Here is an 18,306-nt window from a genome sequence, read left to right as displayed (position 1 = left end):
CCCATCGATGGCAGAGGAATCAGTGGAGAACCTTCAACAGATAGCAAGGAGAGATGACCAAAGCTCACATTTTAATGCTGATCCTATAGAAAATAAAAGGCAAAGCGATGCCACACTGGAACATTACTAATAAGCTGACTTGAGACTTGGAAATGTGAAGACTACTTTTTCTCTGACAAGCTTAACCAGAACAGTCTTAGGTGTTATGTGGACTGAACACTAAAATAAAACACGGTACTTTTAGTGATTTTGTTAAGGCTCTTTTTTTTGTGGTCTAACCCAGGAAAACTGTTCATTAAAAAACTCATGGTACTTACTGATAGTTAAGAAGTGTTACCCATAAATGATTAAATGATTATACAGATTTCACCGACTTGAAGAAAGCAGGGATATTTTCCATACCTCAGGCATTACATAGCTCTAATGCTCTAAGAAAATATTTACCAATGAAAAATCCTACTGACACAGTCGCTCTAGCCAGTTTACTGTGAGAATGTGATGGCACCTGCATATATCTGACTAAATGTCTTGCCTTAAGGAAGAGGGATAGAAAAATAAGTGACCAAAGCAAGCAGTCTTTGGTATTTATGAACATTAGTACACATATGTCATTCTAGAAATCTGTAAAAACCTATGTATATTGACAGCCAGATTCTGTAAGTCCTTACATTGACCAGAACCTGGGTTATCCCTTTGGTTTCAGTAGCAGTGTCTAGCACATGAAGCACTATTTGTGGTGGCCATGTGTGACAGATTCCACATTAGCAATAGGTTCAGCTGACATTAGTGCCTGTCGTTAAAAATTCTGCACCTAGTACCACAAAGATTTGTGAAGCTGAGGGCACATTTTTGCTTTTATCAAGGAAATAGGTACTGCATTACAGCCGTCACTATGGTAACTCTTCCAGAATGGACTCACTGAAACACATTTCACCCATGGCTAGTGGTGACAAATCAAATCAGAAAGCTGGAGGATGGATCCTCCTCCCACACCACTGTAATAGAAGATTGACTTCAATTAGCTAACTGAGTTATCCAAGTCTAAGGTTAGCATGTGTGAGAAAAGGATCTTGCTCCTTATTCTTCAGGATGAGAAGTTTAAACATCACATATGCATCGTAACCAAATTTCTGACACTGGTCTTCACCAAGAAGTAACAGCAGTTTACTGATGTGCTGCATTTTCAGGCTACAGCCAGAACAAAGTAATCTATTTCACATAGCCCTCTGCCAGCTACACTCATGAGTACTGCACCCTTCTTTCTCACTGTGCAAAAATTCAGATAGATTAATTTTAGAAGGAAAAATAAAGAAGGAAATGAGTACCTAAACATAGAAACACATATCTGCTTATTACTGGAAAATGTATCTTTCCCTGAATGCATTTTAAATGGTACAAAAGTTCACACGATGCATATTAGTGATTGTATTTCTTTGGGCACTCTCTGTCTCCACCTCTGAGGCAGCAAGCATGTGTGTTGTATATTACTGTGATTGTTGTGGTATGTATTATATTTATGTTTCTTATAGAGCAGATAAAATGGTCATGTAAAAACCATGAAACAGGGGCAGAGCAACAATAAGATCTACAAAAGTCTTTCAAACCACTCCCTCCATCCAAAAAAGAAGGCAAAAGTACTTGTACACTTAGAACTGTGGATTTCAGATGTTTCAGTGTCTCTTTTTCTATTGATTACTTTGAAAAGAATCTTTACATGTACCAGTGAATAACAAAAGTGCTAAAAACATCCAAGCCCTAGACAAACAGCATGTGTAAGGAGACAGTGTTTGTAGATATAATCTCCCTAGTCTGCCAGCTACATATGCCAAATCACTGAGGCTGTCATGGTCATTTACATAGGGGATTTGCTTAAAAAACCTCTACTGAGAAAAATAACATACATGGAAATTGGAAATAGCTACAGCCTGGCCCAGCAAGAACTGTCCTCTAATGTGGTCCTCCCCTCTCTGACTACATTTTTATGTGCACCTCCTATGGCTGTAAGGGGTCAGCCTCCAGATCCCACATATGGATCTGGTCATTCCAGTAAAGAATTCTGGTAGGATGGTGCAATAAAAATCTTTAGACAATACGCCTGAGATAGCTGCTCCTGGGTGTAATGAATTGCCACAAAACAGAGTTTGCTGTTTCACTGGGCACTGCTGTTGGGGTGAAGAGTATTTAGCATCACATTTGAATTCAGCAAGAGTTGTAGGTGTTCAGCACTGGTAGAAATTAATCCACTTCAGCAGTAATTTAGGTCCCTTCTGTTTGTTTGGTGTTGAACAATGGTATGAAATTGTTAAGCACCACTGCGACTAAGGCATTTGATACAGGAGCATGTGCCTCACCAGCTAATGAAAACAGAGGGTTAGAGCCCCACAAGCCCTCTGGTAATTTCATGCTGTCAGTGTACAATGCAAAACACACAGGGACCTAAACATTCTCCAAATGGAGAGCCTGAGATTTATTTTTTTTTTTCCACTGAACATAGGAGAATATAGAGGAACAACATGCAGCTACCCAGCCGGCTAGGAGAATTGGGTTCTCTTACTGTATGATTTTTTTCAGGCACTGACATGTATATATTTCTCTACAAAATCTTCTGAATCTTACCTTTAAATATACTGAAGCGGAAAACCTTGCTGAACTGATATCCAGATCTGTCGAATTTGGGACTTAATACTCTTATAACCATTCTGCAGGCAGAAGCCCTGAAAAAATTCAGTGAGCGCATTAACACCTCAATCAGTTTGCCACAACTTTTTGTCTAGGGAAGGGATGCAGATTTTCCTTACATCACTTGAAGATCTGGAGCTGTGCTTCTACCCAGGGCCCTCAGGTAAGAGTAGATGAAACTTGCCACTTGCATGCTAGGTTCCTTCAGCACAGCATCAGCTAATGTCATCAGTATTGGAAGACCTGGCTTGGTTTCAAGCAAAACCACTGCAGCTAACTTTCGGACCCGAGGATGGATTTTGTGATTCAGGAAAATCTCAAGGGTAATAGCTTGGACCTGAAAATGATAGACACATTCAAATTTACAGTATGTTTGAACATTTTGTTAATAACCATTCATCATCAGTGAATCATCTCTTCATCACTAGTGCAGTAAAAATTTATTTAATTATTATGGCAACAGTGTTCCTGGTTTCATAGTCTGAGGGCTGGAAGGGGCATTATGGTAATGTAGTCTGACTTCCTACACAATCAAAGCCAAGGAACTTCACTCGATGACTAGTTCACTGGATGATCTAGTCTATTATCCTTTTTTGACTATAACAAAACATATCTGTAGCATAATCACTTCAGGTAAAAGAGATTTCATGGATCCATCACATATCTGAGAAGTAGTTTCAGTGATCACTTATCCCTACCCGTAAAGGTATGTCTTATTTAGAATAATTTGATCTCCTGGAGTCCTTTCTGCTAGAAGAAAAAACAATTTACTACCAGAAATCTCTATGTCATGTTGGCAGTTTAAAACTGAAAGTTTATGCAAGAACTGTAATTTCCACAGTGCTACTTGTGACCAATGTGTTTGACCCTGGCAATATTCAGTATTAAGACTAATTTTGTTCTAGAACCTTTCCAGTTTCCATAAGCTGAACTTAAGTCTTTGTTTCCAACTTCAGAATGGATGTGGATGGTGTAACACCATTCTTGCAGCCCCTCTGTGCAGTCCAGTCCTCCTTGAGACAGCGCATGTCCACACTCTCTAATGAAAACTTTGATCCAGAAAACTTCGACAAACTTCGGAAATACCCTGACTGGTTTTATTAATTTGCGTATGTTGATTATCAAATACCAAGGTAAAAGCAGTGAGAAGGATGCAGTAGCCTCTTTCTAAATGTAACTACCTTTTCCAATTAAACAATAAAAAAGACAGACCATGTATTAAGTCTGTTTAATGCAAATATGGTGTGTAGCTAGCTGCAAAGCAGGCATTAAACTGGTTTTTGAACAATGAAAAAACTGGCCACAGTCACTAACTTGCTCCAATTCAATTTTCTCCAAAGAAAATGCATAGAAAATGGAACTAAACAGTGGTCTGGGTCATATGTGAAAAGCTGGCCAAAGGGCAATCAGAGACACAGCATTGTTGTCAAATTGGCTTTTTTCTTCCCCAGGAAATACCCTAACTCCTACCCTTGCCATTCTCTCCTCCCCCTGTGCTTTTCCCCATCTAGCTCCTGCACTCTGGCAAATTGTTTCTTTATTCTTTTTCTTAAAAGCATACCCTGGCACACTATTGTCTGTGGATCAATATATGTACTCAAACTGGGAGTCATATAGAAAAAATGAGTACAATGGAAAAACTGATACAGATTGGTAGGAGAATAGTTAATTAAAGCTTTTATTTTACTTTTTGTATTAAGAATAGTTTTACATAAAACAAAAAATTTCAATATCAGGAAAAAAAAATCTTGAAAATGCAAGGTTTCCTTTTAGAAGAAGATTGCTTTAAGGTGAAAATGATTGTAAAGTGATGTCTTTGGTGAATGAGAGTATGCCTGTGTAACTATTGTGATATCTAATCATTAGCTCATTCAGGAACAAAAGTCACATTTAGTAGATGTTCTGTTTATGACTTAAACCCACACAATGTCTGTAAATTTGTAATTAGAATGCAAACTTCTAGTATCTATTTACAATAAGATCTGGTCTTGAATTACAATTATATGTGACACTCAGTATTAAATGTCAATTCTCTGAAAACCTTGTTTTGTGGTTCTCTCACATACCAAAGTTGAAGTAGCACTAAACCCATCTTGGTCAATAATCCAGCTTTCTGTCTAGTGTCCTTGGAAAATAAATGTTCGCAGTGGAAATACTGATTTGTCTTCAACAACAGAATAATGAATGTATCCTTTTAATGGGTTTTTTGTTGCAGTCTGAACTACTAGAGGTTAATGTCAAAAGGAATAAAACAGGCCAACTAAGGAACAGGTAAGTATTCAAAAAAAGAAAATATTACAGCTATATTTAAAAAAAAGTTCTGCTTCCCCCTCCTGACCCATCATTGATTAGCAGCCTTGTGTTGGCTTATCATAAGTGCAAAGGAGGCAGCTTTGTTTCCTTACCATTTTTGGGTCTTTCATGCCTACGTTTTTCAGGGCCATCACAGCAGTTGCATGGACCTTGATTGGCAGATCTGAGGCACTAGCTGCATATCCTGGCAAAAATTTCTTGATGTGCTTGATGCTGGCTGGATGTCCTACATTCCCAAGGGCTTTCAAAGCCAGGGAAATCTCTTCGATGTTAGACTTGCTCAATGCCTCTCCTGCAAAGCCATGAAGTAACTGAAAAGAAGAAAACAAATCTTCTGTTGAGCTCAATCCCAGCTCTTATGTATATGCCATCCCTCAGCCTCTTCCAAGGTTTGACTTTGATAATTTCAGTTTGTTCAATTTGCTTATTTTAAATATTTTCAAATTCTTTTTGTCCTCATGAATAGGACATTTTATTCATAGAACAAGCATAGCCAAGAAAGCTGAAAGGAACAGCTTCTTCATCACTATGCCTTAAAGTTATCAAGTATGATCTTTTAAAGGAAAAAGTAATGGCTAGGACCTAGTTCCTACTGCCTTTCAGGGTGAGTTGGGAAACCTGCAATAATGCTGTTTGAATAGGTCTGTCTAATGGTTGAAGACATTTGCTAAAATGCAGATAATTAAATTCTTCAGACCCTTAAATAAGATTCCTGAAGATATGGCTAGTGGTGTTGCTCTTAACTTCAGCTGTGACAGAAACTTTTTAGTGTGGATCAATAGCTGGCAATGAGATCACCAGGACATTTTACAGCCTTTGTTGTAAGCAACTGGATCACACCTGCATTTATGTGGCAAGATTTGAAATAGTTGTCTGAAGGCAGCTGAATATGAGAAAAGACCTAAATCTTAATAGAAAACTGGTTTTAGTGCTAAAAAATTACTCTAAAAAAGACACTCTGAGACGTTATAGAATAATTTCAATACAGTTCCTATGCTTTAAAATATCACATTTGAGATCCATTGATGATGCAGAAACAGTCCATTTGATAGAACTTATTGAGTGAATGGATATTTGAAATACATTGAATAAGTCTATACAATCATTTGCTTTGGGAAAGAATTTCCACTCCTTGGCACAGGGCTTCACAGATTTAATTAGCTCAAGAGCATTGGTGGCAATTTTAGCACAGGAGATGCGCATAAGAATGTCAGCCATGCCTGTGTACTACAGGAAAAAAATCATGGCAAGCATGCACTGTGTTGGGAACACCCTGCTCTTACTGGCGATGGTGGACTGACCAGAGTCGAAGATTGAAAACACCTATTTCTTTTTTCCTCTCTCTCACTGACTGAGTGTCTGACCTCTGTAAACCCTGACATGCATCTCTAGAAGGGGGAAATTTGTTTACTGCCTAATTGTTTTCAGGCCCGTTGATTAAAAGCAGTGCAGAACAGGGAGGGCATACTATTATTAAAAGCTTATAGTCTGTGTGGATGACTGGGCTCTGCTTCTGGCTGAGAAATGGTGGGGGTATGTGACTTTGGGTAAAAAACTGAGCTTTTGTGTCACTTAGTTTATTTATGAGTATATATAAGTACTTATATTTAAAGTATTTCAGAGCAGTGCCATGGGACTTCATTAATGATTGGCAATAAAGCACTTGGAGATACTCAGATAGAAAGCGCTATGAATTATACGCTTCTTCCCATCACTCTCTTTCATGTGTTAATCTAAACATAAAAAAGCTGTATTTAACCAACTGGGGTTCTTTTCCCCAAAGGAAACACTGTAGCGAAGTGAAATACAGGTTTCTGAATAATGAAGAAAGAATTCAAGGCTTAATTTTTCTTTTAAACGATAAATAACAATATGGTTACCTGGAGACATTCAGAGCAGGAGTCTGATGAAGAGCACTGTTTGTGGCACAGGGATGCGTAGCTGAGATGGCAAACCTTTCCGAGTACAGTACTTGAGCGTAGGCAATGTTTTTTCACAATGAGCTGGGGAGAAAGCAGTTGTTTGTTACCACTATTAATGAAGAGCAACAACATTAAAGAACACGTTCCTGCCAAATGCAAGGCAACACTAGGCGTTTGATATTTTTGTATCAATGGATTTATTGTTAATTAGTGGATATTACTGTATTTGACAATGCAATCGTAAAGTAATTCCAAGTAACATCTGGAAGGCAGATCTGTTGCTTTTATAGTGTTTCAAATTTAAATTTGGCATAGGCTATAATCCAAAGGGAGGAAATCACCCAGGTATGGAATGGAAAAACACACATTATTCAAGAAACATTCATCATTGTTTTATAATTGCCTCAGTTACAGGTACAAAAAACCTTGAGATACATTGTGAATGGACTGCAGTACTTTGGGCAGACAGAAGTATTTCGTATAAACATAGGAGCTGACAGGAGGCACCAGCCCACTGCTTCCTTGAGTGGGAAGCAGAGCATCATCACACGGTAACAGCCAGGCTGTCACGGCTTTTACAGAGGGTACCACTCTGAGACTTGTAGTCTCTACCTAGGGTAGGCAGAGATAGGTTCCTGCATCTGAGGGTAGAATTAGACCCTGTAGAATAGGAAAAAATGGTAAAAATCATTAGACTTTCTCCTATGTGGGCTCCACATTGGCATAATTCTCTTGATTTCAACAGATCTGCTGTAACTTATGCCCATCCTGCTAGGTCAGTCGGGATGAATACACTGATATAACAAATATGTATTTCTTACTCCATAGTCTTTATAGGCACTCAATTAGAGACCTAATCTGATGTAACTATAAAGTACATTTGAACAAAGAAAGACTAGAAACCGCTGTTTGCAGTAATAACCTCTGTCACTGAGGGGTATTTTACTCTTTCTCTCCTGTTTCATTCTGGATTCATTTCTGCCCTTCTGATTTGCATTCTCCTCCCCTTAAGACAGTCAGGAAATAAACTCCTTTCAACCTCACTAGAGGATATAAAACCTTTATATTTTCAAAGCCTTTACAATCTTGTCAAAGGAATAAATATGATAGATGCTAAAATCAGTAAAGAGTGATTTGAGAGTGTTTAGAGAATCCTACCGTTGCTTCGTCCATCACGTCCCGAGTTGGTGTGCTTGAGTGCAGAGCCACAAGCACCGTCTGAGCTGCTTCCCAGTTGGTGACTTCTTGCCTTTCCATTTTATGCCTCAAGAACCTGAGTGCACGGTGACTGGCAACCGCAGGAATTATATCCAAAATGTAGCGCCTGTAAGGGAAAGGCAAGGACCATTTTCCAGATCTGCATTTGAACGTGGTCATTCCAGACAGTCTCCAACAGAGTTTATCAGCTGAAGAATCACCACTTGTGTTGCTTGTACCTGTACGCCGGCCGACTGGAGAACTGCTTCCACACTGACTCGTAATCCTCCTCATTTGCTGCACGGAAGAGGTGCATAAGCTTGAGGACTTTTGCTGGTGCATCGCTGGGAAGCTGTTCAGAGGTGGTCTCTATTAGGTCTTGCAGACTTTCCTCTATCTGCAGGAAGATTAAAATGCACGAAGCTCACATGCACTGTTTCCCACACACACGGGTTCAACCTCCAACGAAGAGTCTGTCCAGTAGCTGAACTTTACCTGGCTTTCCACATTTTTTATTCTGAATAAGTGGACAGGAAGCTGAAGCACTTCGCTGCCAAACTGGTACTGAAGTGACCCACGATTCTGGAATACTTTTGGTGGGACCTCTGCCATGTGCTTTTGCACGTCCATCAAAGCAAGTTTCTGCCTGGAATGGAGGAACCCAGGGAGATAACATCACAAGATGCAGGGTACAAACTAAAAAGAGAAGAGTGTTTCTGCCTCCCTGCATTGCAATATGACTAAAGTTGTTTCAAAAGGGTTTTGTTATTGAGGGGCAAAGGTATTTACAAATAGATACATTTGGACATGATGCTCAGAACCGTACTCTGAGAAGGTGTGCACTTACACAACAGGGCTCAAATCAGAGATGGCCTTTGGCAATAAGATGGCTTGAGAATTTAAGGAAGAAGTGGGAGGCGAGAAGCTGTGGCCTGAAGAAGATCACAGGAACTGTGTGTTGTGTTTTAAGAAGTAAATTACGGATTAGAGAAAAATAACTGATGTGAAAATTTTTTAGAAATTATCACTGAATTTAAACCTTTTAAGAAGTTCATAAAAGCTCTTATGTGTCTGTTCCTCCTCAAAGCTTCGAAAGGAATTGAAAATGGAGATATTGAAATTGAAAATAAGAAATGCTACAATCTTTTTACTTGAACTATTAGAATTCCCTCCAATTTTTGCCTGATGAATGTCCTGGGGACTGCAGAAGAGAAAAGATTCTCATGAAGTTTAAAATTGGATTTCCCAAACAAAAAGGGCCAGATAAATTCAGGATTAGTCTCTAGAAAAGTACTTAAGTTTTTGGAAACTTTTCAAGGAGCACCAAACCTTCATCCTTTGTTATTAAGAATAATTCCAATGACAGACTGTCTTTGTAAACATTTTCTATCTTTGCTACATTTTCAGCTAAAGAGATGCATCCTATCCCACCAATTATGTTTAAAATAGGTTGTTTAGGGCACTATAATAAATTTAGGCATTTATACTGAACAACTGAAAAAATTCCGAAAGCAATATTGTTGTACTACAGAGTATCTCAAAATCTCTGTAGAAAATTGGTGTGTTTATTTTGGAATCCCTACAATGATCTTCTGTATCATTTCTATCCACTCCTTCCATATGGATTGCAGAGAACTGCTGCAGAAAATAGCATATAACTGCTTTACAGACAAGCCACTGGAATTTGAATAGAAATTGCTACAGAATCAGAAGAGATTTTTTCTCTCTTGAAATTTTATACAATGTTATTGAAAGGGCATTTGGGTCAGAAAGTATATCGTCAGGTACACTTGGACAGATTTAACTATCCTTTCCAGAACACAATGAATCTATCATATCATCATCTTCGTCACTTTGGGAAGAGATATATCTGCCTAGAATAGATGGGAAAATGTTATACTCTGAAGAAAAGAGCAAATGAATATTAAAGATAGGATTAAAAATATGAAACAATAGTAACACTTCTCTTGCCTTTGAAAGGTGCTGCAAGAGGCTTATGCTGAACAAGTCTGAAAACTCAGCTCCAAATATTTTAAGTCCTTGATGTTAGATTTTCCTTTTTTTTCTTTTTTTTTCTTTTTTTTTTTTTAACACAGAAAATACATTGTAGAAATAACTACAGTCTGAAGACTTGGGTGACCTATCCACATCTTCCCAGCTATCTTATATTTGGCCCTGTCTGCTGGGCAATGCAAAAGATCTAGAGAAAATGTGGAAAAGTAAAGGCACTACCCTTTCTGGGGGCTCGATACCTGAGGAAGAACAATAAGGAAGACAGTCTATGCAGGCTTGCAGAAGGAGAGTTTAAATTAGCAAAAGTCCATTGGCTCCAGACTAATGCTCACTCACAACAACATATAATTTGATAAAAGCCCTACCGTTGTATCTACCTTCACCTTGATTGCGTGAGATAGTAAAGCCACTTTCACCTTTACTCTTCTTTACTGGTTGGTTTGGGTTTTTTTTGGTTAGCCAAACTGAACATGTTCATCATATTAATGAAGTTAATCAGTGATTTATTGACATGAAATTTCTAATGTTACAGCTTACAAAACTGTATATATATCAATCGATTCTTGCAGAAGCTAATGGAGCAATGCAGGATTACAGCAGCTGGAGTAGGACTGAGGTATATCTTCTGTACAGTGACCCTTACGCAAAAAGCCTCCCTCTTCAGTAGGGCACCCCTGTCTACAGAGTCCATCACTAAAGCATGTAACTAAAAATTTTTTCAGTAGGTGATTTAGAAGTAGATTAAAAATTTTCAGATACTGAAAATGTTGGGGCTTGAGCTAAAAATGAACAGGGGTTTTATTTCTTAGACAACTGTATTCTCATTTCACCCCAAATTTGTTTAAGAGATACACAAAATTTGCTGTTGAAAAGCAGATATATTTTACATGCTTTGTGCCCAGTCTTTTTGCAATAAACCCCAATTACCTATCAAGAAACTGTTTTGATGGGAGATTTGCAAGCAGCCCACTGTACTTCAGAAGTATATCGGAATCCAAAGTCCTATCTAGGTTTCTTGTGAACTAGTCTCCAGGGTCTCTTACTGCATTATTATTTTCCAGGGAACTCTCTTTCAGTGAGTAACTGTCTTTCAAAGTATTTCACTGCAAATATATTAGTTCTCAATTTTTCAGATGGAATTACATTTGTTTTGGCTTTTATGACATAAATCAAATATCCCTGAGAAATAAAATAGTCAAACCCTGCCAAGTTTAGCTAACAAAATTTGGATAGTGATGTGCATGTTTCAGATTTACAACTAACAGTGAAGGTTGTTTTTATGAACTGCTTGGGATTTTATGTAATTAAATACTGGCAAACAATAGGCTGTGGAAGTAAAGGATTTATTTCAGTTATGGAGTTTGACCAGATTACTGAGATGCTGAGTTAGTTGCTGAATTAAAGGCATATGTACAGTACCTTGCTTCTACTATAGCATTTCCTCCTGTTATCTCGTTGAAGGGTGCAAACTGGTGGATTTCCTCAACATCAGCTTGTGTAATCACAGCCTCATTACGTGAATATTTAATTTTGTAATTGTAAGTAGCAGTTGCCTGGGAATTCTTGTTTCTCTTCATAATATAAAAAAGCAAAGAAACAAAGAAAACAAAGTCATTGAACTTCTAAATTCTGTGACTAGAAGCTATTACATCACCCACTTCAATCCACTTATTTTCCAGGGCTCTTTTGTTCATTGTCCTTATGAGCGCTTTATGTGAATTCTGCGTGCACGCTTCCATGGGAGAGGTCAGGCATGCTGCCTGGCTCCATTACTTTTACTGCTAAGAAGCGTTAGCTGGTTTTTCCCTTTCCCAAATATAAGTAATTGGTTATTCCCTTGCGATGAAGACACATTTTCTAAGGAGAGCAGCAGTATAAGGCACATGATTTCGTATTTCAAAGACAGGATTATAATAAATTGCAGCAGTACCTATCTTGAATAGCAGAAACTGGACATTGTGACTATTTTTTTTTACTCAGTGGAGTAGGTGAATTAACTCATGTTGATAATCAATGGTTTCCAAGCCAGCTAGTTTAAGCTAGTTGAAATCTGTCTACAGTAGATGACAGTCTGCACCACAGACCTCTGCTGCTCTGTGGATCTGATTTTCATACAGAAAAAAAATGTTAATAGCTAGATACAGCAGATCTGACTCTTCTCTTATTCTAAGTGTAACAAAGTGAGAGAAGACATGGATGCCAAATGGCTCCCTGTATATGAATATAAAATACATATTCATAATACCACTCTAATTTACCTGCTGGCAGGTCTGGCATGGATTAGTGTATGCTGAACCTGTGACCATTTGAACTTTCTCTTCACAACTGTTCAGGTCCTTGGATTTGGTCACATAGACTAGGTTTGCTCTCTTGTTTTCCTGGATTGCGTACGTTGTGTTGCAAATACCTCCGATCCCAGCCTGCCAAAAATGAGAATGTGATCACAGAAGTTCACCTCTACACAGAGTTGCATCAATTCCCCACATGGGATTTCCTGTTTAATTCTGTATTCCGGATAGCAATGAATGCTTTTTTATTTATGGTACTCTCCAGCAGCAAAATTGGGATGATTGTTACTTTCTTTTTTACATGTACATGTTTCCAGTAAACCAAATCAGAGTTTCACTGAGAGAACTAAAATTCTCCAGTTTCACTGAGACAAGATTTGGAGCCTCAGAAAAGGTGAGTAACAATTTCCAGTTAGAGCTGCTGATTATGAAATACAATTTAAGGAATATTAGTAAAAGGTGCCAAAACAATTTGATCAGTCAGAATAAAATCTCAACAGCAAAGTATTTTAAGGTTGGAGATGACATTCTGCTCCTAGAATTTCATTTTATAGCCAGCTTATAAATAGCTATAGAACAGGCCTTGCAATATCAGATGATCTGTCACAATATGAATAGCAATAATTAAAAAGAATTTCAGGATAGCAGAGTTTTGATTGTGGGTTTTCTTGAGTTTGCAGTTTTAGCTCACATCTTCAATAACATTTCAAGCATATATATTTATAAGAGCGCTCAAATTTCCTCAGTCAGTGAGGAGATTCTTGGAGAGGAAAATATTTGATTGCATTTTAGGAGGAAGGGTTATTTTCATGATTTTTTTATTATTATTGATAGCATAGCCGCTCCAGAGAGCAGCTCTGGGCTATGTCAGAAGAACAAAATGGTCAGAAGAGCAAGTGATTGGGAGGCGAGACATACCCACTTCACCTTTAGCTTAAAAATACTCCTGAAGACCCTGTGGCTTCGGCAAGGGGTAGAAATAAGAATTGCCTAAGACTTTCTGACAGACTTGTGCTCTGCAAATACACGTGTGGGGCTCCTCTGCAGACTGCATGGTGTGGTAGAGACATCTGGACTTTAAATGGGAATGTCCAGCCCACTGGGCTCAGTGGGATGAAGTAGCCTCCTGACTAGATGGACTTTCTGGCTGTGTGCGGTTCACAGCTGGCTCAGATACCCTTACCCTACACCCTGCGGGATGTGATGTAGACTTTCCCAGGTTAGTCCTTTAAACTTCTCTGCAGCTCAGATTTTAGGATTAATAATGCTTATCTTCCTTTACGGAGTGACTTGAAATTTTCAAGGAAGGGTGCCAATGCTCATTAATCAGTTGCTGTCTGAGAAAAGCAAAGAAAGCTTGGAAATGATTCTAGGAGGCGAAGTCACATATATTGCTCAGCAGCGAGAGTAGGACTAACTGAATTAGAAAGAATGAAGATGTAAAACTAGATACGAGAAAATAGCACTGCAGAATACGTGACACCACCACCCAGGTTTCTATGTGCAACAAGCAGCATGAAAATATTAAATCACATAGTTCCTTCCCCAGAAACAACTTTACTTACATAAATTTTTAAAAAATTAAAGTTACTCCCGTCTGCATTTTCAATAAAAGTAACATGAAAGTATAATAATTTCAAGTTTTTTGCTGATCTCTGAATCGAATGTAGTCTAATCAATGTAAATATGGTTTCGCAAAAACTAAACACTGCAATTTCTGTGGTAAATAGTAATATCGGATGATTTACTTTGACTAAGATATTAAAACCTGAAAAACGGTGGAAATTCCAATAGAGCATCAACTGCAGCTGTCAAAGCTATTACAGTAATGTCATGGCATATATACTGTTTTCCTCCTAAAAGAGGAGCTAGAAGAGATTAAAGTATATATGATTGGTAAAAAAGTCAAATTACTCTTATTTTAGCTTTAACCTTGTGCTGTATGTTTTGTTTTAATGCAGTATTCAAATTTTATGTAGGCTTCAGTTTTCACAGGAGTTTACTTTCTCTAGAATCACAACCCAGATTTTCTAAGGGTCTGAGACTGCAACTGCATTTTCTGAAATACTTGGATCAGCAAGAATCTGAAGAGAAGGCTTATTTATTTACAAAGTGAACACAATGGCCAAAACAAAAAGCTCACCTCCTGTAAGCTGTACAAATGCTGCATCTTCTTTATGCTTAGCTCCAGCACATTCAGAATCCCTCTGTAAATGTTCAGACCATCATCCGAGACAGAATCAGGAGCCATAAGGTTTCCAACATGGCCATTGCTATACTCAAACTTGATGGGATTACTTAGTTGCCCAGTTAGTACCTGAGTCAGTTTGAGCGATCGAGAGAATGAGCTGGTAGGCCAGACACCATTGTACTCTGCTGCTTCAATTGAATGAATCTAGAAGAGAGGGGGAATATAATTCCTCTTTAATTTTTTCAGTTAACATTTTTCAATGCATGTAGGCATCTAGAGCTTTACTCTAGAGTAAGGAAATAAAGAGTCAAAAATACACTTCTAAATAACACAAAGCCTCTTCAAAGGGAAAACTTAAAAGCTGTCATTTAACATAGCTAGTATCAATATACATACTTCCATATATGAAAGGAGAGGGAGTAATGCGAATGACTGTGATACTTCCACAGTCACTGCACTCTCTTCTGTTTCCTAGATAATCCATATTGTCAAAGGTTGACTTGTATGAAGAAATGAGCCGGAGAAGAGCTGCGTGAAGCAGGTTGCTACCCAGAAGTAGTATGGAAGACCTGCAGAAAATTGCAGGAGAAAGTTAATGGTGCATAAAGCATCATTAACTCCTGTTGTGAACTCTGTCGTCTCCCTTGCTGGGGTCACAGAGCACAGACAGCAGTCAGAAACTAATAACAATGTGGCTGCTGGGCCAGCCAGATAGTCATAATTAGTTTGAGCAGCAGAGAGCAGATTACAAAAATTGTCCTTCCCTACACGTTTTGCTGCAGAGCCGAAGGCTCGGGCACTGCCCAGCCCTGCTCTGCGCTTCGCACTCCAGCCTCAGCCTGGGGCACATCCGAGCAAGTAGAAAGTTGTGCTAAGCTATGCGTAACTCGAATGATTTCTGCCCCATGGGAATGGGGCATGTTTAGCTTAGTTTCTCAGAGGACCCTTCCCTTCTACATATTTTGACAATTTAAAGAGACTTTTCTCTGACACCTTGGGATGGAGATGTGATGCAAGATACGGATTAATTTCTCAAAAAGCCATACAAACTAAATCCTCCTACAGCAAATCGCTAGAGACCGCGCTTTTGTATTTATTTTTGTTATTGTTGGGGGAGATCACTGCCAACACTAGTAACCGAAGCTTACAGAGGAAGCTGTTACAGAGCAAATCCCTCACGTTGCCTTTTGGACATGTTTCTGGCATATCGCATACGGGCAGGTTTGGGACTGCTCTGCAGGGTCAGGGGGAGGTAGTTTTCCTCAGCCCTGGGGGCCCAGCCAGGACTTAACGCTGTCTGCTAGGTTTTGAACACAGCTGGCAATTCTTGTGGGTTTGTGATGAAAAAATTGTCAGCTGGAAACCGCCGGGGGAACACAGCTTTTTGCTTGGGCTGAATGCGAACTAGTAGGCTACAGATGAAAGATTAATTCCCTGAACCATCCCTCTCAACTGTCTAATTATATATAACAGCAGCCAAATAAACTTTTCCCAGAGCAGAAGGGAATAAATGTATTGTTACCTTTCTCTTAGCGCTTGCCCCCAAATTCTGTGATATTTTTTCTTTTCTCTTCTTTTTCTTGCCTGAAATTCTTTCTGTATTTATTTTTGAAAGAGAAACTTTTTTCCAAATGCACAAATGCACGAGGGCAGATTAAATGGTTTTGGAAGTTTTTAGGGAACCGGAGTCAATTTTTGTTGGAGACTCACCCTGACACACCGAGTGCAGGAATAGGAGAGGATGTAGGGTGAAGACAAAACTTCTTCTGCCTCCTCTCCACCAGGGAAGCCTTCTACCCACCAGTACAATTGTGTGGCTCTTATTTCCTTGTTTTTTTTCCAAAAAATCCAGCCATTTGCAAATGTAGTGGAAAAGCAATGTTTTCTCTCTAGATTTATTATAATTTGAACTTATACAGAAGGCTAATTCAGGCTGGAAGGCTACAGCATTTACAAGCATTTATCAGACAGTCACCCGTCTTTTTAATCTGCAGTTTTCAATTTGCCAAATAAAAGCTTTTAAAAATATCATTTTTCTTCCACATATACACAAGAATAAGTGGAGTTTGTGTAAAGCCATTGCGGAGCGTGTTTCAATACATTCATTAGAAGCACATATAGGCTTCTGTTAAAGGCAAAAATGTTTTTCACATAATCAGAACTCTTAGTAATTACTCAGCATGCAGTAAAAATATACAATTGAGGATGACAAAGAATGTCATTTGGGACCCTGCAGAAAAAGAAGCTTCTAGATGACATTAATTATGCGAAATATTGAATCACATCCAGCTACTTTATTGCCTTTCGTTTGCTGGTTACGAAATCACTTGATTAAATAATCCTAGGTTGTACAGTTTGGGACAATTGGATTGATCCAGTAATAAATTATTGGGCATTTCAAATTACATTCCATTGTCTCCCTGAGCACGAAGCAGAAGAAATCCTTCAAGCCCAAGGTTGGCTTGAGCTGAGAATTACCTGGCAAAGTGCAAATAGAATTTAGGGCACTGCATAAAAAATAATAGTGTTAGTTACATTCTCCCTGAGTAAGTACAACACACGATGAAACTTAATTACTTCCCAAAAGCTTAAAAAAAAGAAGTCAAGTATGAAGAGAATTTTACCTTTCAAATTGAATACATTTTCTTACCCTAATAAGACAAAGTTTTGGCCCAATACCACTAATTTCCACTTTACTTTTTATTCTTATTCCAGCTCTTGCAAGTCCTTTCTCTGGAAGTCCAGTGAGAAGCATGCTTTCATAATCAAACGTATAAACCTTGTTTTCACTGAAATCAGGTTCTGCAAAGAAATGGTCCCATAAAACATTATAGAGACTGTACAGAACATATTAAAGTACCTGTATTAGAATGTATGGAACAAAAAAGATGAATTTGTTCAGTTTTGTATTGCACCTGAACAAAATTAGCTGTTGTAAAATTATATTAAACATTGATATACTTTTCAGGTTCTATTTTGAATTTCATTCATTATCATTATATTAGCTGATAGGAAAATTACTTACGATAATTAAGATGCTGGCTCCCTGAAAGAGAAGGGGGAGGGGGGGAAAGAATAATGAAATGACAAAGCAAAAAAAACATCCCCAAAATGTTAATGTATTTTAGTATGGAAGGCTATATCTCAGCTTGTACATATGGCATAAATCTTTCTAATTAACTTTACTTCTAGTTCAGCACATAACCAAAAGCCTTTTTTCCCTAAACAACAAAAAAATTGTCATAAAATGTTTTTCTTATAAAATATTAAAATTCATGTTTGTAAGCAAACTATATTTGGATTCCAAAATTTCCTCCTGAATCTATTATTTTAAATTCATCAAAGCAGATAAGTTACTTACCCACCAGGGTTAAAACCAGGGCTAATATCAAGCCCCTCATGATGGGACTAAGGTAAAGGTGAACATGCTGGGTTCTCTTTTATAAAGGTATGTGCTATCACATGTTTCTTTTGGCATGTTGGTTTGCTAAGTAAGTGTATTTTAAAATGCGTATTGATCAATCAAAAAATAAACATTTGAGGTCATGAATGCTGAAAACTTCAAATCACCTCACGATTTCAACTAACTTCCTTTCTATGTGAAATAGAGATTTAATTTTCAAAATACATTTGCTATTTTTTCCCAAGTTTATCCATATTGTAGCTATATAGTAAAACAATACTTACAACTTAAAATGAAATA

General features: G+C 38.1%; 1 protein-coding gene across 1 annotated transcript in view; it reads right to left on the bottom strand.

The window, feature by feature from the left end:
* LOC309407165 (vitellogenin-1-like) overlaps positions 1 to 18,004 on the bottom strand; it is a gene marked incomplete at both ends in the record, with an annotated part of 42,758 nt that extends 24,754 nt beyond the window's left edge. Inside the window, 13 exons of the mRNA XM_082002622.1 lie at positions 2,617 to 2,714; positions 2,799 to 3,016; positions 5,085 to 5,303; positions 6,873 to 6,995; positions 8,073 to 8,238; positions 8,351 to 8,508; positions 8,607 to 8,757; positions 11,544 to 11,695; positions 12,383 to 12,544; positions 14,556 to 14,807; positions 17,254 to 17,405; positions 17,629 to 17,649; positions 17,965 to 18,004. Of these exons, the coding sequence (XP_081858748.1) occupies positions 2,617 to 2,714; positions 2,799 to 3,016; positions 5,085 to 5,303; positions 6,873 to 6,995; positions 8,073 to 8,238; positions 8,351 to 8,508; positions 8,607 to 8,757; positions 11,544 to 11,695; positions 12,383 to 12,544; positions 14,556 to 14,807; positions 17,254 to 17,405; positions 17,629 to 17,649; positions 17,965 to 18,004 (1,912 nt within the window). The remainder of the gene's footprint in view (positions 1 to 2,616; positions 2,715 to 2,798; positions 3,017 to 5,084; positions 5,304 to 6,872; positions 6,996 to 8,072; positions 8,239 to 8,350; positions 8,509 to 8,606; positions 8,758 to 11,543; positions 11,696 to 12,382; positions 12,545 to 14,555; positions 14,808 to 17,253; positions 17,406 to 17,628; positions 17,650 to 17,964) is intronic.
* Positions 18,005 to 18,306: the final 302 nt, after the last annotated feature.

The sequence above is a fragment of the Phaethon aethereus genome, assembly GCF_964289735.1.
Source record: "Phaethon aethereus genome assembly, chromosome: 8".
In the NCBI taxonomy this organism is placed as follows: domain Eukaryota; kingdom Metazoa; phylum Chordata; class Aves; order Phaethontiformes; family Phaethontidae; genus Phaethon; species Phaethon aethereus.
Note: the sequence above shows the minus strand (reverse complement) of the source record. Positions and strands in the feature narration are given on the sequence as shown.